Here is a 26,030-nt window from a genome sequence, read left to right as displayed (position 1 = left end):
TCAAAATTTTGGTTTGAGCTGGGCCAGCTAATATCTCCTTGGATAGAGCATTAAATACCTTTGGGCTTTCTTCACTCTAAAATAAGATAATTAGACCAAATTATACTCTAGTATTGTACAACTCAGGCACCAAGGGAGACTCATTTGTCAAACTGTTTACATTCTAGACAAGCTTATTAGCTCACTGTCTTGTTGCTTTCTGGCTTTTTAGAGAGTAAAGAATGAAGTCTTGTGATTTTTCTGAATAGACAGTACTAACAGTACTGATACAGCCTATTGGAAAGTGATGAAAATTCAATTTCCATTACATTCTTCATGTAACTATGATCCTTCAATCACCAGAAATTAATGATCCAGCTTCCAGTAATTGATTGTAAAACTGTGCCTCGCAATAAATATGGATTCCCAACGCTATTTGAAGACTGTGCACTGGCTGGTGAAATGACCATCATTATCTGGGGCCCGTGCATTGGACCTGGAGCATGGAGCACAGATTTTGGACTGAAGGCCCACATTTTTCATTTCTTTTTCAGTACACAGAGTTCTTTGTGAACAAAGAGGAATGTTTTTATGTTCAGAAAGTTCATTAATTATAGAAAGCAATCTGTTCATAAATAAGGATGTTTGGGGCTTCCAAAACAGGTTAGGTGACTCTGGAACTGGTGTTAATGTTGGGACAGGCTTGGAGTTTCCTATGGAGAAACAATGGAAAGGAAACAGTGCATTTTTGAAGATGAAAAATAAAACTGTACTAAGTTATTATCACCATGCATTTCAGACTTCAACATGCTACTTTTCTTTATGTTGAGAGATGGGAATCTAATCACTGAATTGCTTTGCACACCTGTTTATGCACACCTGTTTAAGACACAGCTACAGTAAGGCCATGTGTGATAAAAAGTCGCCTCACTTTTGTCAAACTTCTCATGGGAGTTAAACTTGCTAGGGGAGAGCCAGAGAACAGTACTTATTATTTTCAAGATCAACAGAGGGTCAGTTCAATCCACATTTGGTTTTATTTCACTCCATCATGAGTAGGTTATATTATCAACTTCCACTAAGCTAAAAAATACCCTAATATTCATTTTCATGGAAAGTGTTTGTAGGTGCACCCAAGATGTACCTTCAGGCCATATCTAGCAGGTAAAAGAGACAAATGGAGCCCCTAAATTCTGTGTCTCCCTCTCTCCAAATTGCAAACAAATGGCCAAAAGCCACAAAGGTGAATTTGACAGTGGGACGTATCTTGTGCAGAAGATCTGGCTGTGTCAGCCTCCCCCCACCTTAGAATTCTGGCACCACTTTTCTCACAAAAAAAAACATTGACAAATGGTATCTGTCTCGCTGTGGGAGATTTTACATCCATAAACACCTTGCTTATAACAGTTTCCTTCTGTGATTTTTTCCATGGCTTGATGAAGCTTAGCTTGTATAAGCTTTGGGTATCACATTCTCTCGTTTTGCTGCCTTGCTTATCTAGGGAAAGAGATGAGGCATAAAAAAGTGTGGATGAGGTGGGGAGTGAGAGAATCTGTTCCCCAGAGAAATTATTGCTTTTAACTCTTGTGAATTTCCTCGGAAAGTGCATTTGTTATTTAAATTTCATTTTCTGTCATAATAACTTTGATTCAATTTCTTGAACATCATCCTGGGCATATTTCAGAGAATCAGATTCTCTTTTGAATTCTCCTCTCCTTTTTATTTTTTTTTCAGTACCAGGGATTGAACTCATGACCTCATGCTTGCCAGGCTTATGCCGCTGAGCTAAATTCTCAGCCTTTCTCCCTCCTTTTTATAGAGTACAGAGAACTGAACCCAGAGCATTTCTACTACTGAGCTATACTTCAAGTTCTGCATCCTGCCTGTGTGGGTTTTTTTTTTTTTTTTTTTTTTGGTGGGACTGGGAATCAAACCCAGGGCCTTCATATCCAGCTACATCTTCAGCCATTTTTATTTATTTTTAAATTTTGAGACAGGGACTTGCTAAGTCAAGAAAACATGGAAACAAAGATTTTGTCAATGGGGAGGAGAAGAGGGGTTGAAGGGAGGGTAGGGGAATGAGAAAAAAACCAAGTTATATCATGTACCAGTTCTCTATGATGAATGTGATCTATCAATCTATCTATATATCATCTATCTAGCTATAAAATATACCATAAAATATGATTTAAAAAATTTCCCAGATTGGTGCTGAACTTGGAATCCTCCTTCCTCAGCTTCCCAGAGTGCTGGGATAATGCGCACGTGCCATCACACCTGGTACAGCCCATTTTTATTTTTTATTTTGAGATAGTCTCACTAAGTTGCTAAATTTTCTAGGTTGGCGCTTGAATTTAGATCTTAATCCTAATACTTTGACATTTATAAGAACAAGGAATTTACCCAAAAGATCACCTTCCCTGAGCTCAATTAGGTGACACCTCATACGGTTCCCGTAAGACCCTGGCTTAACTCTTCTAATATGATTGTTATGATGGTCACAATGTTATCACCTGTTTGTACACTGAGTTTCTAAGTAAGCTGTTAGTGCCTCACTCAGGGTCTACGTCCTACACTTTGTTTATTTGTCCAAAAACTAAAACACGGCAATAATTTAATAAATGTTTGCTGATCTGAGCTGCATTTTCCTTTAATCAGCAGAAAAATATTCACCATCTCAAGAACTAGAGACAGCAGGCGATGATAATCAGGGGTCAGACGTTCTTGGATCAGACTGGACATCCCTTTTCCTCTGTAACACAGCCCGGCTCTTTAGGAAAAATGATGGGGCTTCCTAGTTTTCTAAAGTACACAAAAAATATTACTTCATAAGGGACAACTTCTTATGTTAAGAACATATTAAAAACCCGCATAGTAATGCTTGTTACTATTTACTGTGACTTAATATGCATCACATACCATGTTAAGCACTTATTACACACATTCTCACAACATTCTCAGCATAAAAAGCAAGAAACTGAAGTTCCAAAAAGTTAAATAACCTCTCTCCAGTTAGACAGCTAGTAAATTATGTGAACTGAACTATAATCCTGATTTGTGAAAGTCCTAAATCCATGCTCTTCAGGCTGGAATAAAGGGCTGGGGATTGGTCACCTACACATTAGTTCTGTAAAATAGCTTAGCAAGTTATGTTTTCATTGTATTTGTTCCCTGTACCATAGGTAGAGAAGGATCAGCCAAAAATTTGAGTAGTAAGAAGGCAAAGTGATGGAACATAAGTCTCTGGAGGAAACACAAGGTACTAAGACAGTCTAAAAAAAGAATAGCACTGAGAAGGAGGCAAGGATCCAGGTTTGCACCGGGAAAAGAGGAGTGTGTGTGTGTGTGTGTGTGTGTGTGTTTGTGTACACGCTCAGTGAGCATGGGTGGTGGTGGTGGTAATTTATAATGTGAACAGACCGTCAGCTAAGTATGGGCTCTGGTTGTTGATAATGAGAGAACAAAGATCCAAAGCTCCCAGCCAGTTTTCAGTGTCTTCCAGATGTATAAGCTCAGGTTGTATCTCTTTGGAGGACTTAATATTTCTTTGTAAGAAGCGTAGCTTTTAGGAAATCAATTATATAATGACTAATGTTGAGCTTTAAGACATTATCATATGTCCATTTGATTAATCTTTTGGCATGCTCCATTTATTAATGTTTGGCTTTATCTGATGAAGTGTATGCTCTAATGAATTTTTGACTCTATCCTTTAAAGTGCTCTCTTACTCCAAGAGCCAGGTTTTCTACTCAAAGTCAAAGAGAAAGGTTCTCTGCTAGAGATTAAGAAAAAAGACCTTGTTAACTTGTTTGTGATCTTTACACTTTCTTAGCCACTAGGGGACTAGCACTGGTTCTTTTACTGATAATTCCTGTGCCTACAGCTAAATATTGATGAAGGGGGAAGACTGAACTGCAAGCTCAGTTCAAACATGCCAAATCTAGACCTGGATAGCTAAATATTTCTCTATAGACTTAGCTTCCTCATTTGTAAAGTTAGGATAGGAATAGTATCAGACTCATAAAACTTGGGAAGATGCTAAGATGGGCAATGCTCATGCTCCAAATAAATGTAAACTATGAGGGAATCCAGCTCTTCAAAGATGGACTGTGAAGTTTAATGTGACTATAGAGTTAGATGGCCTGTACCTTATCTGCACCATGAGCTGAATTTTCCTCCTCCTTCCCTTCCCTCCTCTTTCAAAAGTATGTAGAGAGATAGCTAGGAATGACACAAATTATATATGCTTCCAGGACTCTTAGTGACTTATCACAGATTTTTTGACCATTGGGACACAACTGCTCACTTTCAGGCTCACGCCTTGTTTGCCAAGGACCTTATTTCCTTCAGTCATGTCACACAGAACATTAATGTTTTGAAGGAATATTTGGACTCTGTTTCCTTTAGCGCCATTTCAATGGCTCACTACAGTACTTGATGAATTAATTATAAAAGTTAAATGGAATGTACCCAACAAGTTCTATCTTTTACAAGTTTGCTGGGCCCATGAAGAGCAGCTGCCCTGATTCATATTCTAAAACTGTCTAAGCGATCTGGCAGAAAACCAGATATTTTGAGGAGAAAAAACTGGTTTGAAGCTAGGTTCTATCCAGAATCTCCCTTTACTGTGATCTCACATTAACTAGTTAGGAAAATCTGTGAACAAACTAACATTAAGTATAAAGGCCTTCTATGGATGCACAAAATAGAAAACTAAGAGACCTGGTAGACTCTTATTTCTTCTAGTGTCTATTACATGAGGTAGGAACCAGCTGAGTACTTTTACATACCAGATCATCTTTATAGCCCCTCTCTGTGACTGGAATACTTATCCTCATTTTACAGATACAGATAACCAAGTCTTACAGAGTTTAAAGAATAAGTCTAAGGCCACAGAGAAAACAAGAGAATTTATATATTTCCAACCTCAAAACTTCATGGTTTCCCCCTATTTCATACATTTTTCTCTTTTTGGTAAGCAACATTTAGCTTTGGCATTGCAAGGCTACTCTTCTTTTTTATTCTCGTGACATTACCTATTCTCAAGTGTTGCCAAGATTTCTCCTGTTAGGAGAAAATATCTGACAAGAGAAAAACAAAACAAAACAAAACAAAACAAAACACTGAGATGATAGTGAGTTACCGCTCCCAGAAGTATATGCATCTGCAAAGAAAAGCATAGCTTAGGTATTCACCACCATCACAGGCAGTAGAATATATGTCAAGCTCTGGGTAACCTGGAAAGGACACTTTGTGGCTCTTTGAACTACATGGCTGCTCTCCCTGACAGCTATATTAGTGCCTATGTCCACCACAAAGGGCCCAAGCCTAACGACAGTAACTATCCAAGGATAATTCAAATCTCTTTGAGAGCAATGAGTATCTAATGTGTGTGGGAGTGGTATTAATCCAATGACAACCATTCCATTCTGTGTCGGCAACACCCTCATCAAAATCTACTATAGCCCCACGTGAAGATAATTAAAAGGATGAAGAAAAGTAGGGGTTAATCAAAGCATAAATGAAAAAAGTCTACAGATCTGCCAAAGGAAAATCAGTCATTGGCTGGGCTCTGCTTTGACAGTTCTTTCTGCAATTGGGACAGATAACCTAAGAGCTGTTTAACCTAGAGCGGCACCATAGCAGGAATAATGTTTTTAGAAGGATGCTCTATTCCTCAACTGTATCCCCCAGATCACTGGGCACAAATCAGAGCTTTTTATTTTAATTCTTTCATTTTTATGGTGCTTAAAACACCTTTTCCTCTGTCTCTTTCTCAAGGCTTTCTCCTAGTTCTTTGTTTTCTAGTTGAAGGAACATCATAACAAGATATGCTTTTAACCCTGAGGCCAACAGAAGAGCTCATCATCTGACACTGTGTACGAGGCCTGCTCAAGTTTTCCAAAGCAGGTATTGTGTGTACGTAGGCAACAATAATAAGCATTTCAAAGGTAAACCCTTGCCTGTCCTTAGATGGTTTCCTCAGGTCTTTAGACATACTAAATTGTGGGGAAATGCAAAAATTTACAAAGGTGAAAAGATGTACTCAGACTCCACTCCAATTCTGTTTTCGGAGATTTGTAAGCTGTAAGATTTCTGAACAGTAAAGCTCCAATGATTCATCACCGTATCCACAGGGGAAAGGCATCCGGTGGTACTTCCATCCTTAGGGTGCTTATGGCAATAGATTGATAATGAGTACAAGTATGTCAGCTATTGCTATAGAAAAGAGTGCATGAAGTTATATAGTTTAATAGCTATCTTGAAAATGGCAGCATATAACACACCCAAGGTTTAAAAAAATACACGGGGCTGAAAATGTAGCACAATGACATACACTGTCTTTAATATATATGAGGTCTAGGATTCAATCTTAGAATTCAATTTCCTGCATCCTCCCTTACCATCAAACTGAAGGAAATAAAAACAATGTCCATACCAAAAATACAAACCAAATGCATCCCCAAACTCTGATTTTCCCTGCTTCACAGAATAAAGTGGATATTGTTTATTACTATATCCCAGCACAATATTGAGCACAAAGGAGGTATTTAATAAATATTTATTGAATAAGATTAAATAAAGAGAAATTCTGGTTAATGTGAAGAGTTTCATAAGTTCATGTCCTCTTACATACTGCCAGACACCACTAAGGTATTGAAAAAACATTCACCATTTCAACACTGAATCATTCTTTTTGCATTCACCTGAATGTTTCTTATAGAAATTGTTCTCTCTAAGCTTCTCAGGGCCCTTTAATTTGTAGTTAAAGCTAGACCCTATTTTCTCTCAGATAGAGGATTTTTATATCTTAAATTTCATCCAAGGTATTTTTTGTAACAGATCTTTTTTTTTTGAAAGTTCTGATTCAGTAGATACTAATTCTTTTCTTCAAAGAATCACAGAGTCCTGAAGCCAAAAGTGAGATAGAAGTGAGAGTCCAATACTCCCCAAAATGTACTTTTAATTCTTTGACAGCCATGGCTGCAGTGACTCCAGACTCTGCTCTGACTGTGGATACCTCAGATGCACCATGATTTCTCTCCGGGACTTTGCCTTGATTGTCACAGTTGTAGTTTTAGGACCATCCCAAATGACTTGATCTCAAATGCCTCCATCTCACAAGATGGAGCTTCTCAAGATCTTGCCCATCTGTAATTGCTGCAGATGTGCATACTGTAGTCCATGAGTAGCCTCTCTTTTACACATGATGGGAGGGCCTAGGATGGTTGTGCAGGCTGGCAAACTGCACAACTAAATGGAAAGTCTGTGGCTAGCCAGCAGGACGCTGTGCTCATGTGTGATCCCTTTTTTTGTCTAAATGAGAAGCTCCCCTTTCACTCCTATTTGATCAGTCCATATACTGTTCACCTTATGCTTCAGCATATAAAGTCTCTTTTGAATGGTTTTATTTAGTGCATTTGTGATTTCTGTCTTGAGCAGAACAGGCTGGATGCACTAAGAGGTGTTAACATTGAAGCCCACAGGCAATGAAAGAGCCTAACAGCTGTGGCTGATAACTCTGAGGGTAGTTAGCAGCCAGAGAGTAATGGAGAGCAATGGATTGCTGCCGGGAGCCATTAGCTCTGTTTTCTGGAAGCGCTCCCAGGAACTGCTGCCTCTGGCTACCCAGAGAGCAGCAAAGACAGTTGACAACACTAAGAGTTGAGTGCTGCTAAGAGTAAGACAGCTGCATTTTTCCTGTTTGTGATTTCTGTCCTAATTGAGTGAAAGAACCCTCAGCTGACTTCTAACAGAAGGGCTTCAGTGATCAGACAATTGCACTTTCATGAATTCCTTTATGTCACCCTTTCTAGGGGATCTATCCTTGTATCTGATGGATATGCTGAATCAACACATTTCGAATTGGCTGTAGGGGAAAACCAAATACTAACATCCATTGGACAAGAGGACATTGTTTTTTCAATGAAAACAAAATACCATGATTTAGAATACATAGCTTACACTGCTGACTACATGAGAAATATAAAAGCCTATCACTATTAACACTTAAGTTATCTTCGATGGGCAGCCATATTTCAGCAAATATGGGCAAGGCGTGGTGGTGTACATCTATAATCCCAGCACTTGGGAGGGGGAGGCAGGAGGATTTCTGTGAGCTCAAGGCCAACCTAAGCTACATAGTGAGTTCACAACCAACCTGAACTACATAGCAAGATCCTGTCTTGAATCAACAGCAATAACAACAATACCACAAATACAGCCTTTGCACACATGTGCTTAAGCTTCTTCAATGGCTCTCTTGTAGGAAATAAAGTCTAAACAATTCAGTTTAGCACTCTGGATTCTTCTAGATCTGACTTCTGCTCATTCTCTACTGATGTATTCCACTTACTGTTTTTTCCTCCTGCCTACAATATATCCTTCTGTTTTCCCTCCCTGGATGACTCCTATTTGTGGTTTACCATTCAGCAAAGCTGTCACTTCTTCTATGAGCCTGCCACTTAGCCTCAGTGTCTCATATAACTTTGCTTTTTCCCTGTGTATAACAGTTGCTGTTTTGATATCTGTAGCAAACCTCTTTGGGATGGGATTTTGTCTGCTTGTCATTTCTGAGGACCAAATGCAAGCAGACTGATAGACATGAAGATGTCCACTACATTTTTGTTTTAAAAACTAAAATGTGAAAATACTCAGTGCTTTTATTTTTGTGCAGAAAGATGGTCAATAGTTTAAGGACTGTTTCGAGAGTCTAAGCATAATTTTGTGGCTTAAGGGGCTGTTAAATCATATTAAGAAACAAGAAAGCATTCCTTTTAGAACTCAGCTGAATGAATTTTACCAAGCTGTGTTTCTATCTTTATAAGGTGAACTGTATATGATTTCATGTAACATGTTTATAAGGCCAATCCAATCCTTGAATTTATGAATAAAACTCCTGATTCTTACCCTAGAGCCAAGGAAGCCTACACGTGTAAAGCAATTTTAACCTCAAAGTAAATACACATGTGACTTTTACTCTTGATGTCAAAATGCTGCTGAGATAATTCTGAACCCTAGGCCAACATGTTTTTGGTGGCAAAAACAATATTGATATCCTTGGCCCCAAATAAGTCCTAAAGTTAAGAAATAATTTCCTCTTTTATAACCTACCCAGAAGTGGAAGAAAATGAAAAATGGCATAAGACATACTCATATTTACTAAGGATAACAGGAGAGACAACATTAATTCTGAAAAGACACTTGAATACAGCCTCCAAATCTGTACCACATTTCCATAGGTGCTAATAAGCTTTGTTGTGCTTTTGATATAAGCACTTAAAAGTTAGTATGGACATAGCCAACAGGCAGCATATGGAAACTTGGGGTGTGCAGAGATGATAAACCAATTTTTAGCAAGTATGATGAAACAGTAACCCTTAAAGCAAGTTGTCAAAGGCAAGGGTGCCCACAAAGCTCCATCAGCAAAATGAAAACATCGCTGTGTTAACAGGCAACACCTGCTGTAACCATTTTAGGCTAATATAAAAAGAAAATTGGAAATTGGAAATCATTCTTGCTGCTAGCATGCATGGGTTTTGTTATTGCACAATAAAATGGGCATTCTGAAGTGGGCTTTTATAGAGGAGATTTTGTAACCTTCAAGACAATTTTCTGAACTCTGTCTTTTAACAGAGATTCTAAAGCTTCTTTATAGTTCTTGCTGGTTCTACGAGCTACCCTAGGTCTGAGCAAAGAGAATGAAACTGTGGTAAGGGTTGAGAGGATGACTGAAACCTGGTACTGTTCCTGGAATTACTAGGTTTTTTTCCCTCTCACTGTTTATCTATTCTGTACCACTCAGCTGTTCTCTGTTGCACAGAAATAAAAGTTTAGTTTAAAAAGTATGTTAGAACAAAGCTTCAGAAATTGTCTGGAATTTCCTTCATTTTCAGCCATCTGGCTTTCATTGCTTACTTCATTCCCCTCCTTCACATACATTTACCAAATCTTTTCAACACACACTGGTCAGGCTATCAAATGTTTATAATTAATAACAGTCATATGCTTTTTAAAGATACTGCTCTCTGGTTTTCCTTGGGCTGTTCACGTCACTGCTGCTATAAACCAGGGAGATAGTGAACTTATTTATTAAGATTTAGTTGGTCCCAGCACTGAAAAAAAATAAGTTGAATAAAAACAAAATCTAACCAAATTCTACTTCATTTAAAATACAAGTATTTCGCCTCAAAAAGTAAAAAGAAAGAAGACAATGATTATTTTTCTGGTGATGACTGTGATCCAGTTGTAAGATGAATAAGGTCATAATCCAGGAAGGTGTATGACCTCTGGAGGACCAGACAGCTAAGAGTGACAGAATAAGATTTGATCACAAGTCTATTTTCTACTTTAATTCTGAGAGTCTTATGGAAAAATCAAGTTGCCAAGCAATACATATGCAATAAGATCTCATTTATAAATATGAGGGAAAAACCCTTACATTTTTGTCTGTGTGCAATGTACTGTTATAAACTTGTAGGAGAGCGTGTGGAAGCACAGGCACCAAGCCATTTGCAACAGTGATCTCAAGGGAATGAAGACACTGGAGGTACAGAGCACGGTGAGGAAAGGCATCTTGTGCTTTTCTGTTTCTACTATTTCTTCTGTGCTTGAGTTGAAAGAGTGGGGCTTACCATGTATTGCTTATGTAATTAGAGCACTTAGAAAACTTTCTTATTGGGAATGGGAGGCCGAATTCTTTCCTAATGATGAACCTTAACAATTTCTTTTTGGGTATCTTCCCCTGAGCTGGCCTAACAGAACACGGAAGTGTGAGCTGGGAGCTGTGTCTTCTAGACACAAATTACCAGTCAGGGTTAAAGACGCATGAAAAGACTTTTCTTCCTTGTAATGCTTCTTTTATTCTTATTAGCTCTGAAGGAAAACTCTCATTGGTGGCTCACAAGCAAAAAATGGTCCTAAGTTCTTGTGGCCAGTTTTAAGGAAGGTTATGAAGGGATGAGCATCTGCCTTCCATATACTACTGTCCACCCTTCCTTACCATAGATCCTTCCTGGAGTGCTAACAGTTTAGTCCACTCCCATTGGCCCCTCTCCCCTCCATGAAAGCTTGCCCTTGCTCTTTTACTTTGGGGTTATACTGCTATATATAGCTGATAATATAAGGGTTATGATCCTAAAGGAATTTACATTTAACTTTGTATTTAAAGCCTTCAGTTTAAGGAAAAGAATCCAATACTGGCATTTCCAGCACAATCTGGAAGATGAGAGAGGAGATAAAGGGGATGGAGAGAAGAGATAGCACTCAAGTCTCCCAGCTGTCATTAATAATATGGTCTAAATTGCTACTTATAAATATGGTCCAGTCCTTCATATAAATTTGTTAAAAAAAGACTTCAGAAGCACAGCAATATGTTAATTTCTAGATGCTTAGAATATTGAGAGGGTTAAAACATAAAGTTGAAAGCAAGGACTTTAGAATTTAGCTTCTTCAATAGAGAAGGCCCTAAAAATGTAAGCATTATGCATATGCCCGTGTATATATATACACACATGTTGGAGAAAAGTAGAATAAGTCCAGCTTGAGAATACACCCTTACTGTTGTGAACAACCAGGTATAAGACTGTAACTGCTTAAACCTGATGAAAGTTGAACATGTGTTTTTAATACAAGCACGGCTTTGCACAGTGTAAGTCAAAGAAGCCAAGTTTAATCTTAGAAAGACTGCTCCCAAAGATAGGACTTGCCCTGCAGGGCCTCTGGCATACGCTATGTGATCAAGTAACTCTGACCACATGCAAGGGAGAAGTGGCTTCCTCCTGGTGCTCAGTAGGACTGACAACTGCCGGGGATGGTGACTCATCTCCACCAGGGCTGCCTCTCCAAGCCAAGAGTCAAGAATCGCAAAATTTCTGTGTCTCACAGAAAATAACACTTTTTTTCTTTTTAAAAAATAACACATAGATGTCAGCACAGACAAGAGCCCAAAAGACCACGTATAGCAATTTGGGTCTATCAGAAGACACCAAAATGTACAGATAACACTGCATTACATAGAACAAGAAATGTGAACTGAAGATCTGAATGATCTTCTGGACCCAACTGGACCCAAGATGTACAGGAAAACCACACTCTATTGTGCCCTGACTAAATGCACTTCCCTTTTTGCGTGTATCTTCAGCCAAGGAGAGGAGAAGGAGACGTCCCTGAGGTTATCCTGAACTATTCCACAGAAGAACTGTTGTACACCTCTCACTTTTAAGATGAAAATCTATTTTGGCTCTTGGGTGGGAGATGAGGAGAGTGAGTCACAGCAGGCCTCTGCTCTTTGGACCCTTTATTGTTTTAATTAACATCACCCTCCAACTGCTCAACTGTGCCTGTTGACTCAGGAAATCTTTGGCTATGAGGAATATTGTCTGTGAATCCCACAGTTGACTACTGGGAAATAGAAGAACCAAAATTCTCTGGAGTAAATGCAACACTGTGAACTCAACATGATCTTTGTGTATGAGTCAATAAAAAAAGTCACAGAATAAATTAAGGTTATAACTTAACCTTAGTTATGCGTTGAGGACAGGAAAGAATACCTCATGTCAAATTCATTTTGCTGCTCAAGGAAGGAGTAGATTTAGTGGCCACGAACTCCAGCAGTTTTTAGCCAGTCCCAGGGTCCTGAAAGCATTGTCTTAGCTCATCATAGCATTTTCATGTTACTGTGACATGAAAATATGTAGAAAGACCCTTGTGCTTGCTATTCATGTGACAGTAAGGAGCGGAACATAAATGACTGTAGTTGTGAGCACAAAGAATCAGGAGTAGCTGTCTGATGATTCTATGTAAAGATAATGAAAAATCACAGGACATTTGAGAAGGCATTGTAACCTCATGTGCTCTTGTACACAACCAGTTCATCTTGCGGGTGTGGAAACAGAGTCATTAGCTTGCTGAAGGTTGTACTGTTAGCTGGTAGCAGAGGCAGGATAAGAAGCCAGACCTCTTGACTTCCTAGACAAAGGACCTTTCCAGTTGTCCCTGCAGAATCCACTCTGCTTCTTCTGTATGGGTGGATTAGAAATGAACAGAAAAGTTCATGGCCTTTGCCCATGCATTTAGGTTTCAGGATCACTAAACTGGAGGGCTGTGATTTTAGGGTCACGTGGATCAGGGACAGAAAAGAAAGCCACTTGGGGTTCCATAGACTTGATTCAAATTTTGCTTGGTATAGCTCTCAACTCTGCTTACCGGCTGCTATTTTTACGGGTGGAGTGTTGTTACTCCACACAGTGGCTTATTTCTGATTGCCTTGGAGAATGTGGCATTAGTGGTCTTCTCCTTTCCTGTATTTAAAGGAGGAAAGTCCAGGTTCACCATTCAAATCCATATATGAGCAATGTTTCCAACCAGCATAGATTAACTATGGGACTGTGTCAGCATTTGATTGAAGGCGGCTTGTCATCTACCTTTTCTAAGTTCCAAATGAAGAAATGCAGCTGACTGAGACACTTTGACCAGCACACAACTGTATATGCCTGACAGTAATACACTGATTCTTATATGGCATGCTTTGGAGAAAGAGAAGTATCATTCGGAAATGGCATTCCTTTCATATCTAGGATATGACCTTATCCAGGCGCATTCTTCAACCCATCAGCAGATTTGAAAGTCTGGCTTTGGTTCTTTAAACATCTACCTTCCAAACTCGAATTCTACATGGGATTTGCTCAAAAAGAAGAATCTAAAATGTAAATTTCTCAAGACACCATAAAATTGTGTGGACTGAAGTAGTGATTAATACCCAAGGTTGAGCAATAATGAGACCCAGGCAGGGCTGAACAATGAAATGCTCTAATTGATTTTATGCATGTGGAATGATACACACACACCCTAAAGCATGCTATAATGAATCTGCATGCTGTGTGTCTACAGATTTCACAGTGGGTCAATTATACCACCCAGATGTTCTTTATACCCTGTAATTCTAAAGCCAATTCATTATTATGGTGCAAAGACTTGGGACACAGGCTCAAAGGTGGCAGAGACTGTGATGTCTGTGGTCAGTTCCTTTTCCTTTAGTGAAAAGCAGCAGAGTAATACGTGTACATACCAGCCATGCCACAAGGCTCACTTCAGTGCCTCGAGTCCCCTTGACTCGATGTGCATGACCATTGATTGGTCTGGAATTCCAAAGCTCTGGTTTCAATTAAACTTAAGTGGATTTGACTAAAAGTCTGAACTGATGCTAATTGGTTTTCAAAACATTGGGTAACAATAAGTTTTCCAGTCTTGCCCGTGGAAAGACGCACCCATGTTCCTGGCAGGCCGGGCAGGCAATGCATCCCTTACCTTCCTGGGCAGGGATCCAAGTTGCATGGTTCCAGGCGCTGTGGGGGCCGGCGGCTGGTCACGCACAGGTTTGAATCAGCATGCTCCCGAGTCTCTTTGTTCAGGCAGCTCACCACAGCCTCTTGGACACCTGTGTACAAATCAGGCTGTCAGGCCAGAGTGCAGAGTGGGCCTGTGTGGGGGTGATGAAGTGTAGACAAGGCAGCTGGTGGGAGGTCCCTGTGATTGGTAGGACTCTTGCTGCATGTGAGAGGCGCAGTCTAAAGCCTGGGACTGCCAATTTTGTCATACATCACTCAGTGCAGGAGTGGGGGTTGTTGCTCCGTGGTGGAGAACTTGCTTAGCACATATGAGGCTTTGGGACTCGATTCCCTAGCGCACTATAGACACACACATGCACAGGCGCACAAATGCACACACACATACGTACAAGCATCACTTGGAAAACTACTCATGAGTGTGTGGCCTCTAACCATGCCACTTGAGCCTGCCCTCAGAGATAGGCTTCTACCAGTACTGTTGAGATGCAATTTTAAATGCCCTCCAAACAAAACAGGGTTTAGTGGTATACATCTGCAATTCCAACACTTGGGAGCCTAAAGCAGGAGGTTTGCAGCAAGTTTGAGGCAAGCTTGGGATACACCATGAGTTTCAGGCCAGTCTGAAGCTTATAACAAGACTCCATTTACTGCCCAACCCCTCAAATGCCACCAAATTACATAGAACACAAAATGATACACAACAAAAACAATTCAACAACAACAATGACAACAACACAAGAACAATACATGGAGTCCTACAGTGTTCTTTCATTATGTTTCATTACATTTTGATCAACAAAATCTTGTTTTAGCAAGAGAGCCCCAAAGCCATGTTTTAATATCCAGCATTCTATAGACTGCTGTGCTCTTGAACCCTGAGTCCAGTCCTCTAACAATGGCTACTTCCTTTCTGATTGGTGACTTAGAGCAGTTTGGGAAGTTGGAACGAAGAGAATAAGATACATTATAACTATAACCATGGACAACCTTCCCATGGACACTTGCGCATGTCAGCATATTGGCTTTAGTAAAACGATCATTTGATAGTTCACAGTGCAGGGTTGTTTGGCAGATTTTTTGAGGTGCTCTGCAGGACCCCTTGTGGAGACTTCACAGACTAGGGAAACACTGAAAGAGGTCATGTAGTGACCTATTCTATTGCCCACAGTCATATCAATATCAGCTAACTTCTATAGTGTGTCCATTATTAGCCAGCTACCATGCCTCAGGCCTCAGTATACCACACTTAGTTTCTTCAGTAACTCCATAGAGTAAGCACTATTTTTAGGCTTACTTTACAGAAATGGAAACTGAGGCTTAACGGGGTGAAAAGATATCCTGAAGGTCATAAAGTTGCTATGAAGTTGAGAGTGGTTGTGCCATTAGCACGAACAGCATTACCATTTAAAAATATTAAGAGGCTGTCGTATTTGCTTCCCTGGAGATCTTCAGAAATAACCTAGACATTTGTCGGAATCGTCACACACAGAGTGCAGTTGAAGGGAAGAGGCATTCAAGACATTCTTGCTAATTTTTTTTCAGCCATACACATGTATATAAAGAGACCTATATCTAAAGATATACTTCTATAGATATCTGTATACAGTTTTTGCAGAACCTCTATCATGCAACTACATATAAATACAGACATTCACTTGTCTTTATGTCCTGCATTGCTTCATCAAATAGTTAACATAATACAAGTGACTCATCATTGTCAGCCTTTTTTCTGTCCTCCTATACACTCTCTCCCACTTCCCAGGAGGTGATATTACATTGTCCTAGGTTACTGAGCAAGACTAAGACTTAAACAGTGACTTTCCAAAGCTACAAAATTCAAATCAATATACTTTTTTCTTCCGAGGTTTGAGAAATCAATTTTTGTTCTTAATAAATCAGAGTATTTACCCTATGGCCACGATGCTATCTTTTTAGATCTTCTTTTTTTCTAGTTTGTTATTTGTAGTTCCACAATTGAATTTATTTTTGTGATGCCCAGTTAAAGATATGTGGCAGTTAGGGTGCAGTTTCAACTTGATTGGTTTTGGGGTCTTCCCAGTGGATTGGTGGGTCTGGGAAGGCCATGGAGGCACAGCTTTGCGGTCCATGTGTGGCCCCTCTCCCCTTTAGCTCTGGCACTTTTCCCATGGTTCCTGGGCATCATGAACTAAGCTGCTTACTGTGCCATATCTTTCCACCATAATGCCTCTGCTGTGACTTACACCATGAGCAAGTAAGAGCCTTTTGTCCTTTGAATTGGGAGTGTGGGTATTGTGTCTAAGCAGAGAGAGAGCTGGCTAATACAGAATATTGGTATTCAGGAAATAGGATCATTATTTTTATTATACCTGGCAGTGCGGTTACAATCCGTGAAAAATTTTATCTAGATTTCTTCCACATCTTGAGACTGTGCAGGAAACAGATTAAGGATGATGAAATTATTAATCTGGTAGAGAAAAATCTCAAGGCAGCTTAATACTCAGGCTGTGGCATGGGTATTGCTGGCTGATTTTAGCCAGATTTATAGTGACAATGGGGAAAAAGAACTGAAAGTTAGTAAAAACTTAAATTTTGACCCAAAACAAACTCATGTGAAGTTGAAGTTAAAAGAGGTGCAGTTGCTAAACAGATTAATGCAATTAAAAGCAAACCAATTATCTCTGTACAGGGACAAGAAAAAAGATGCTGCAAATGCATCTCAGGAGTCTGTAAGAGCCCAAAATTACAGGCTCAGAATACAAAAGTGTCAACTTTTATTTTCAGAAGAGAATCCCTGGGAGCTCTGCTTCACAAGGGCCTCCTAGCAAATTGGTTTCTCAGGAATCATTTCACTGTATTCAGTTATCCAAGCACTCACAGACTAGGCAAGCCATGGTCCAAATAGCCCTGGCCATTGCTTCTGCTGAACTAGTTCTTAGCATCATCCACATGATGATGGTTTTACTAGCAGAAGACAAGAGCTGTGAGAACAGGGAAGCTTCCACCCAGGTTGCAAAAGAAAGCCTGAGGTCAGGCAAGCAGTTCCTGAGAGGACAGTGTAAGAAGCTATAGGAATAAAACCGCAGGCACAGAGGAGACCTGAGGAAGTTGCAGATGCCAGGGACATGGAATGTGCTGAGGCAAGCAGGCCAGGGATGGAGCCAGCCCAAGAGAGAGGCTGTGTGGTGTTGCAATGGGCAAGGCAATGGAAATGGTGCTGCCCACGTCCTTTAGAACTCAGTTTTACCGCCATGTGTCCAGGATACCACATATGGAGCTACAGGGTGAATGGCTGTCCTGCTGGGTTTCAGTCTTGCTCTGGTCCAATTCTTTTCTATTCCTCCATCTCTCCCTTTTGGAAAGGGACTGTTTTAACTGTGCCATCGTACCTTGGGATTATGTAATTTTATTCTATTTACTTACTTACTTGGTGGGATTAAATGTTTCTAAGTGTTCCTCTAGAATAAGATATATTTTGATTTTACTTAGTTGTTAAAAACCTTACAAAATTGCATTGATGATTGAGGTAGGAACTTAGCATATACCTTATTTGAAAGTACTTACTTCAGGTTGGACATAGAGGCACATACCTGTATTCTCAGTACTTCAGAGGCTGCAACAGGATCTTAGCAAGTTTAAAGCCAGTCTGGACTACATAGTGACACCCTATCTCAACCCCTATCCCTCCAAAACACACACACACACACACACATACACACACACACACAGACACACACCCAAAAAGATAATGTTGCCAGGAATGTGGCCTGTTTCTATTTGTCCCTTTTAAGACTTCAAGAAGAGGGTGGTAGGGATTACATTTTTGAAAGGACACTGGTAATCTGCTCTAGATATCTAAAACACAAATTTATATTACCACAAACCATTAATCATGACTAAAGATAAAAATCACCTGGGGCTGGTTAAGGACTGAGATTAAGCAGCGTTCCAGGCTTACTACTGCATAATCTAAAGTGTTATAAAGCCATGCATAAGGCCTCTGCAACACTGCATTGCACCTCTGTGGGTGTATGCGTGTGTTTTCTTAGGTGGGGTCTGGCTGCTAAGGGAAATCCAAGACAGAAGTTCTGCAGGAATTAAGGAGCACCTGGGGCCTGACCTGTGCTCAGTACACCTTAAATTTCTACAGGATGACAAAGGTGGATGGAGGACAGCACATCCCATACATGAATAACTGATGCAAAATGGAGGTGGGAGTGGGTGTGGGAGGAAAGGAACCTCAGGGAAGGGAGCCACCTTGGAGCATGTGATTTGGAAAGAAGGGCAAGGATTGCACCTTCTGGGTCATGCAGAGCTAGTGCAGGGAGGGGCTGAAATATGGCCTGAAACCATCCCTTCAAACTGGCAGGAAGCCTATGTTTAAGTATCCTGTCTTAGGATCTAGTTTTACCTTTCTTGACAGAAGCATAATGGGAGAAGACTCCTTAAAGAAAAAGGAGCCACGGACACTCCGCTAGATTTTCATGTGAATTTTAACATCTAGGAGTCAGGTTTAAAGCAAGTGCAGGTTTAAAACTGGGCTCTTTTATCATACCTCTTGGGTCATACCATTGATTCAGAGGTGGGAAATTAAAATATAACAAGGAGACGATAGCAGGATACAGGACACGGATCTGAGTAGGTTAGGCTCACTTTCAATCTTCCAGAAAATGGGATTTGCTGTGTTTATGTCTCCCAGAAAAGCATAATTGTTACATGATATTTGATGACAGCTTGGGGAAACACAGCCACCGACTACAGACTAACTTACTAACTAGTTCCTTCTGGTTGTTGCCTACGCTAGGTGAAAGGTTACTTTTGCATCTGTTGTATTTCATCTCTTGAGATTAAAGAAACAATAAAATTAGCCTGACTGGCTGTACAACCCCAAAATGATTTAATGTCTGTTTGTTAATCTTGCATATTTTTGGTTGGTTTCAGCAAAAATGATTAAAAATATACATAATCTTGTGGGTTATATTTTGGTGAAAGATCAAAGTTGATAATACAATAAAATGTTACTGCCAAACAATGACTTGAAAATATGCAAGTCTCATATATTGAAATAATTTGTTAGTGCATATGGGCATCATATGGACTGTATAACCCAAGTGTACTGCACCACTGCAGAATTTTCAAATGTAGCATTTTAGGTGTAAATATACTACATGTGGCATAGTGACATAACTATAGGTAAGTGTGATCAATTGATGACAGCAAAAGAACTAGGAATTTTTAGTAACTCTATCTCTCCTTAGACATAAAGGATAAATAATGTATGTACAGTGTTTTCTTTTTTTGGTGGTACCAGGAATCAAATTCATGACCTTACGCTTGCCAGGCAGGTACTTACACCACTGAGCTAAATCCCTGGCTCATATGTACAGTTTTATACAAAGACAATTCCTACAGGTAGAGATCAACTGTATATCAAATATCCAATTTTTATTTCTAAATGAATTGCTGCTAAAAACACTTTAATAAATTCCACATACATTCTGGACTTTCAATTTTAAACTCCCAACTGGTCAGTGGAATGGTTATACTCTTACTTAAAGATTAAGGTATTCGGGTATTTACATATTGTCACTGCATCTGCTGTTTTCTACTTGCTCATAAGGTTCCAGGCTTGACTTGCAACCAAGAGTCTAACCGAGGTCATAAATAATGCTTTCAAAGCACATTTGTTTGTGACTGGAAGTAATGATCATTCAATTCAGGTGATCGTGGAAACGGGGGGATAAAAACACAACTATCTGAACTCAGAGGCATTTGTCATAGTGGAAAGAAGCCACAGCCTTTCCTCTGAACTCTCAGCTCCTGCCCAAACTCAGCAGTCACCGAAGCTTATTTGACCCTTCTCCCTCATTAGGCAAGAAAAGATGTTTTCAGAATGAAGAGAGCCATACAAGTACAGTTTCATTAGCTGAGTTCCAGGAAGCTGTCTGCCAAAATTATTAGGAAGAATTTCGGTTTTAAGTTGCCAGGGCTCTCCATTAAAGCACTTCACAATTCTGGGGTTTTAAACTGGAAAATGTGGAAACAAACAAGAACCTCAAGGTCAGGACTATTAAATGCTTAAAAAGACTTGCTGGAAAAAATGGATTCTTTGCTGGTACTTGTTCACTACCCATTCCTTTTCAGCTGTGAACAATGTGGGCGTATTTATTCTTCTTACATTCTCAGTTGTAACAGAAGATGCTGCTTAAACATTTCCATAATTGTCATGGTTTAGAAAACACTTGTGGGAAATAACTTTTAACCAGTTAAGTAGGAAGTTATCTGGGAGTGGATCATCAACCTACCGAGGACAAGAGAAAGAGATTTGGCAGGTGATCAGTCAACCCTTCCTTACCTATCAAAACCTCTCAGGAGAAGACGTGGGAGATAGTGGCAGCAGAAATCTAACACATTTTTTACAGTGGTAAGAAAGACCATAATCTTGAATTCATTTATTTCCTGCTATAATCCTTTTTATAACAACTGAAACAAAGAATTGCTGAAGGAATATGCTAATTACTTGGTTTAATCTTTCTAAACTCTGCAATACACCAGAACATCATATTTTACCCCATGTACATATACACATTAATTGCCAAATGAATTTTAAAATCACTAAAGGTATTTTTGTATCAACATGGGATACATCTATGACCAGGTACACATACATCAGGAATTGTCTATGTACTTAAAAAAATGTGGCTCCTGCCCATAGACAGTGAACAGATTCATGCATATTCTGAGTTCTGCCACTTGATAGCTGTGAGATATTGAACAAGTCACTTGGCTTCTTTCCCTTGTTTCCTCATTGAAAAATGGAGTGGAGTCTGACTTTGATCATTAAAGTCTTTGCCAGCCCCAGCTACTATATATAAAGAGCCTATTTCTCTTTTGTTTGGAAATCCAGGTGAATACACTAGAGGGGCCCTAACCTGCTCTCAGAAACAGCAGCAAGTTTTGTACCATGGGTCTTGGCCCACACTACATGCATAGGCAAAGGTTTCGATAAATGTCCAGAGCAACACATCAGAACTCCCACTGAAAGTGTGGGCGTTAGTTGTGTTGGCCACTCAGTGACAGACTGAAAGTAACATAGGACAAAGGACAAATCCAAGCATGTTTCATCCTCCCACCCTGCTTATCAATTTTGGAATGGGGCAATCATATTACACAGCTGCATGCAGGGAGAGGCAACAGAAAAAGGACAGCGATGGTTGGGGCCAGAGCCAGGGCCCCCTCCTTACCTCCTCCACATGACTGGGAGCACTTGGTGAACCCCTCATACGTCCAGTCATACAGCACATCGAGATCCTGCAGGCCACCCAGGAGCCCATCTGCGTCGTCCGTGTTAAACTCAGGAATCTCCCCGTTGCATGGTCCTGCATAACAGGCACGCTGGGATGCCGGCTTGGGGCCTTCACACTCTTCAACAGGCAGGTCAGCCACGGACTGTGAGAAAGACAGGAGCACCTGGCACCTGACTATTCGCACCTGGATCCCCACACCACACGTGACTGTACAGGCTGACCAGGCCTCTGGGACGAACCTGCAGTCGGCAAGCAAACAAGAGGACAGGATGAGAAGTCCCAGTGGGGATAACACAGGGATTGTGCCGGGCCGCATGGCATCTGCCTCCACTTCCCAGAACTGTCCCAGGATGTGTGCAGGGCTCCTCTACCCTGCCCTGGTGATGGGAGCTTCAGTTTAGTTCATGAGCTCATTGGCCACTGATGCTAGATTCTGATCTGTGAGTGTCACGTGAACTCCCAGCTGCAAGACATTCCAGCCCCAGATCACCTGCTAGTTCTTGCCCTGCACCCACATGGTAGCTCTTCAGAGCAGGGAATTGGCGGTTCTCACTCTAAATCCCAGCACTTGTGCCTCTCACAGGATGCTGGCTATTCTTACAGCAGGCTAAGACTGATGCTAAAAACTCAAACAAAATAAGCCCTAGGAGATATTTAAGGAAAAGTTTTTCTTTTAGGCTGGATCTCACATTCTGTAACTCTCTTTGCTTTTCTGCTCAGTGTGCTCCCCAAGATTTATTTTTATATATAAAGAGGGCCTTTTTTTTGTAAGTTTCCAAGAATGGCACAGTCTTGCTCCTCACACATTCTTTGAATTAGTCTGCACTCCAATACTTTATATTGCAGAGAAAACCCACGCTACAAATTTAAATCCACAGGCACGTCACAATAAATGAGGGTGTTTGCACTCATACAAATTTGTTCAATATCCTCTTCCTTCCACCCCTAAAAGAAGCAACACGAGAAACAATTTGTTTTTCCTTGAAGTTTCTCTAGAATGCAGGCATATATCCAAGTTTAAAACAAAGTTTTTTCTTTCCATTTAGTCAACCATGGCTGTAACTGCAATGACCTTGCAAGGGACCTAGGGAGAAAAGCCCCTAGGGAACCACTAACATTGTTAAACAGCATAATAATTTGGAGAAAAAAATTTTGGGATAAAACTTTATTTTTCCAAGCTCCTATTGCTTTCTCATAGGGAGTTTTGCTGTGTAGGCAAGTAAACCTGGCTTCTTAACCTTGACTTTGGCAGAAAGGAAACTGATAAAAAGCTGATTAAAAGGTTACGGTCTTCAATGCAAATGGTCCCTATCTAGTTCAGGGCAATAGAAATTTTAACAGTAAACTAATCCAACTTTTCACATTGGAAAGAATACTACAAAGTCATTTCCTGGGCCTGATCCTTGGCTACATGAACAGCAGAGGTGGCCTGGCAGGGAAAGCACCTTTCTGCAGAGCACACACAGCTGAGACCCCAAAAGCACCCTTTCTGAGAGGGCCTGCCCCCAGCTACCTTTGAAGAGCAAGCACAGAATTATTCCCAAAGAAGTCTCATCACAATTTTACCAGAGTTTTTTCCCTCTAGCTTTTGACTTATCTTCTCGCATATAGACAATGTGGGGGAAAGATTTAAGTCTGCTGTCTTTAGATGATGACACATGCACGGGACTTTTGGAACTATAAAACCAAAATCTACAATCAAAATGATTTTAACTCTCTTATTACATGTTCATATACAGCTGCCTGGATCCTGCAACAAGAGTCATGACAAATACACAGCACCAGATTTTACAACAAAGGAGTAAACATAAAGGAAAAGACATGTTAAGCTATTTTGTATATCAGGAAGGCATGAAAGCAAATGATTAGCCTGCAGCTTTGACAATAGCGTAATGCATAATGCTTCTTTAACAATGCAGGAACAAAAATTAGTTTCTCAGTAAAAAAGATGGCAAGAGCTCAGAAAGAACTGCATCCTATTAAGTTTTCCTAAGCAGCAGGAATTATTGTTGAATCACTTAGACCTCTTTGTAACTAGCACCACAAAATGGAACCTTAAAAAGTTAGATTTGTTTCCTTTAGAGACAAGTGGCTTCTCCAAAATTCCACTGGCCAAGGCCATAAATAGTTTACCCCCACCTCATTTCAGCCCAGATGAATGGACCAAAAATGCAAACTCTTTCACCAGGAGGTCTAGTCCAACTTCATTCCCTTAGGCAAAGGGAGAGAGCTCTCGGCCCTGGGAGAGTGAAATGAGCCTGACCATGTGTATGATTTTTATGTGTTCCATACTGCCACTGTTCTCTGCCATAATGCACCCTGATACATTTGTATGTGGAAATAGTGACTTGAGGTACATGGGACCCCCATCTCCTTGGGGTTAGCTTTGATTACATCCTCTTTCCTTTTAACAAATTAAATGGCCTCTTTTGATTTCATCAGTGGTGAGCAAATGAACCTGCATGTAGGAAACTAAGTGGCTGATAACATCTTTAGTGATTATTATGCAATAGGACAAGGGTCAACAAACTTTTTATTAAAGAGCCAAATAGAAAACATTTTAGATTTTGTAGGCCAAGTAGTCTCTATAGTAACTACCTGTTATACCATTCTTGAGTAGGCAAATTTAGAGGGTTGTGCTCCAATAAAAATTTAGGTACAAAAACAGGTAGGGACATTGGGACAGTGATGGAAGAGTCTAAATTCGACCTGTGGGCTGTAGTGTTCCAATCTCTGCTATAGGAGGAACATTTAGAAAAGATGCCATACACATTCAGATTTGCAGATACTCCCCCAAACTTATCTCTTTCCACATGTATAAACTTAGAGAACAAACTGCCAATGTGATTTATGTTTTATTTTCCAAAGTGAGTTCTGGGTAAACTCTAGAATATGAATGAGTCACAGACTGGGCCTTTGGCTCTCCTTGCCTGAAACTTGCATGACTGCATTTAATCTCTTTGCAGAACCAGGATGAAAGCATACAAAGTAGGAAAGACATGCTATTGAAGCCCCAGGAATCATTGCAATGGTTGAAACATCTCTTTTATTCTTGTTTTTTATTAGTGCATAAGTGTAGTAAATAATGCTTCCATTTATCAGGTGGAGCTGGTACATGCACATAACATACCTTAATTCTATCCCCCAACTTTTCCAACTTTCCCCACCCCAATTCTTAGATCCCTTCCCATTTAAAAAAGATATATTTCCATTTTTTCCAATTCCTTTCTTTCCTTCCCTTTTCTCTTGCTTCCAATTCCTCTCCTTCCAGCTCTTGTTCTTTCTATTTGAGAAAGGTCTTCCTACTTGCTATTGTCTATCTTTTACTTTATCCCTTATTTATATTTTGGGTTTTTTTATATAAGAAAAACCATGTGGTACATAAACGTGTGTATATGATTTATTTCATTTATAAATAGATGCATCCATTTACCTACAAATGCCTCAAGTTCATTTTTATGTCAAAGTAGAATTCCATTATACATAAATAAGTTTGAGGCTATAGGCAACTACTTTGAAGGCAATAAGATTCACTATGATGCCCATTCTGGTTTGACTATTATCTTCTTTGGAAGTCCTGTAGTGTCTACAAGGTTTAGGTTTTATTGGTCTTGTTCTCTACTGTTTTGTTCAACTTTATAATACCTAATGAGATAGACAATTCTTCTTAAGGAGCAAGAGGCATTATGGTAACCATTGTAGATAACCTTGTACTCTGTTTTTTACATCATGTACTATGTCTATCCTTAGTTTTGACTGACAGCTTTGTTTTGCCATATTTCACTTTATTCTCTTCCAAAAAAAAAGTAACAAGAACTAAGGAGTAATAAAACCCAAAATGTGTAAATTTTGTTGTAAAAAAGAGAGGAACAAAAAGTACTCTAAAGTATACAACTGCAAGTGTGTTTAGGGGTGTTAAATAGATGACCATATTAATGTTTTTGGTTGGATCATTGAACACAACTGTTTGCAGTCTCACTGTTTGAATGTCCACTTTGTATGTTTTGATACTGTGACTTGAGCAACTATCTCTAAGATGATAAATGTAATCTATTAACTGGTGATTTCTTACTGTTTTTTTTTGTACCTCTGTATTAATTGTATCCTTACACTGCTTTGTTTTGTTTTGTTTTTTCTCTTTTTCCTTTTAAATAAAATTTAAAAAATAAATACCACATTTTAATTATCAATTTGTTGATGGTCATGTATTTCCAATATTTAGCTATGACAATTTGTATCACTATAAACATGAGTATGCACATATCAGTTTAATATGATGACTTTAACTCTCTCAGGAAGATACCTAGAAGGGGAATAGCTGGGGAATAGTTTCTACTTTTAGTATTTGAGGAATGTCCATTCTGATCTCCACAGGTTTTCAGTCCCCCCAGCATTTGTTGTTATTTGATTTTTTGAT

At 39.7% G+C, this 26,030-nt stretch overlaps 1 protein-coding gene across 4 annotated transcripts in view; it reads right to left on the bottom strand.

Moving 5' to 3' along the window:
• The window catches only part of Adamtsl1 (ADAMTS like 1), a 927,295-nt gene that overhangs the window by 161,337 nt on the left and 739,928 nt on the right, over positions 1–26,030 (bottom strand). For all 4 annotated transcript variants that reach the window (XM_063251663.1, XM_063251668.1, XM_013155112.3 and 1 more), the window contains 2 exons: positions 21,551–21,852; positions 14,287–14,416 (listed from right to left, as the gene is read on the bottom strand). In XM_063251663.1, the coding sequence (XP_063107733.1) occupies positions 14,287–14,416; positions 21,551–21,852 (432 nt within the window). The remainder of the gene's footprint in view (positions 1–14,286; positions 14,417–21,550; positions 21,853–26,030) is intronic.

The sequence above is a fragment of the Cavia porcellus genome, unplaced genomic scaffold, assembly GCF_034190915.1.
Source record: "Cavia porcellus strain 051 isolate PalLab524CR breed Dunkin Hartley unplaced genomic scaffold, mCavPor4.1 scaffold_1, whole genome shotgun sequence".
In the NCBI taxonomy this organism is placed as follows: domain Eukaryota; kingdom Metazoa; phylum Chordata; class Mammalia; order Rodentia; family Caviidae; genus Cavia; species Cavia porcellus.
Note: the sequence above shows the minus strand (reverse complement) of the source record. Positions and strands in the feature narration are given on the sequence as shown.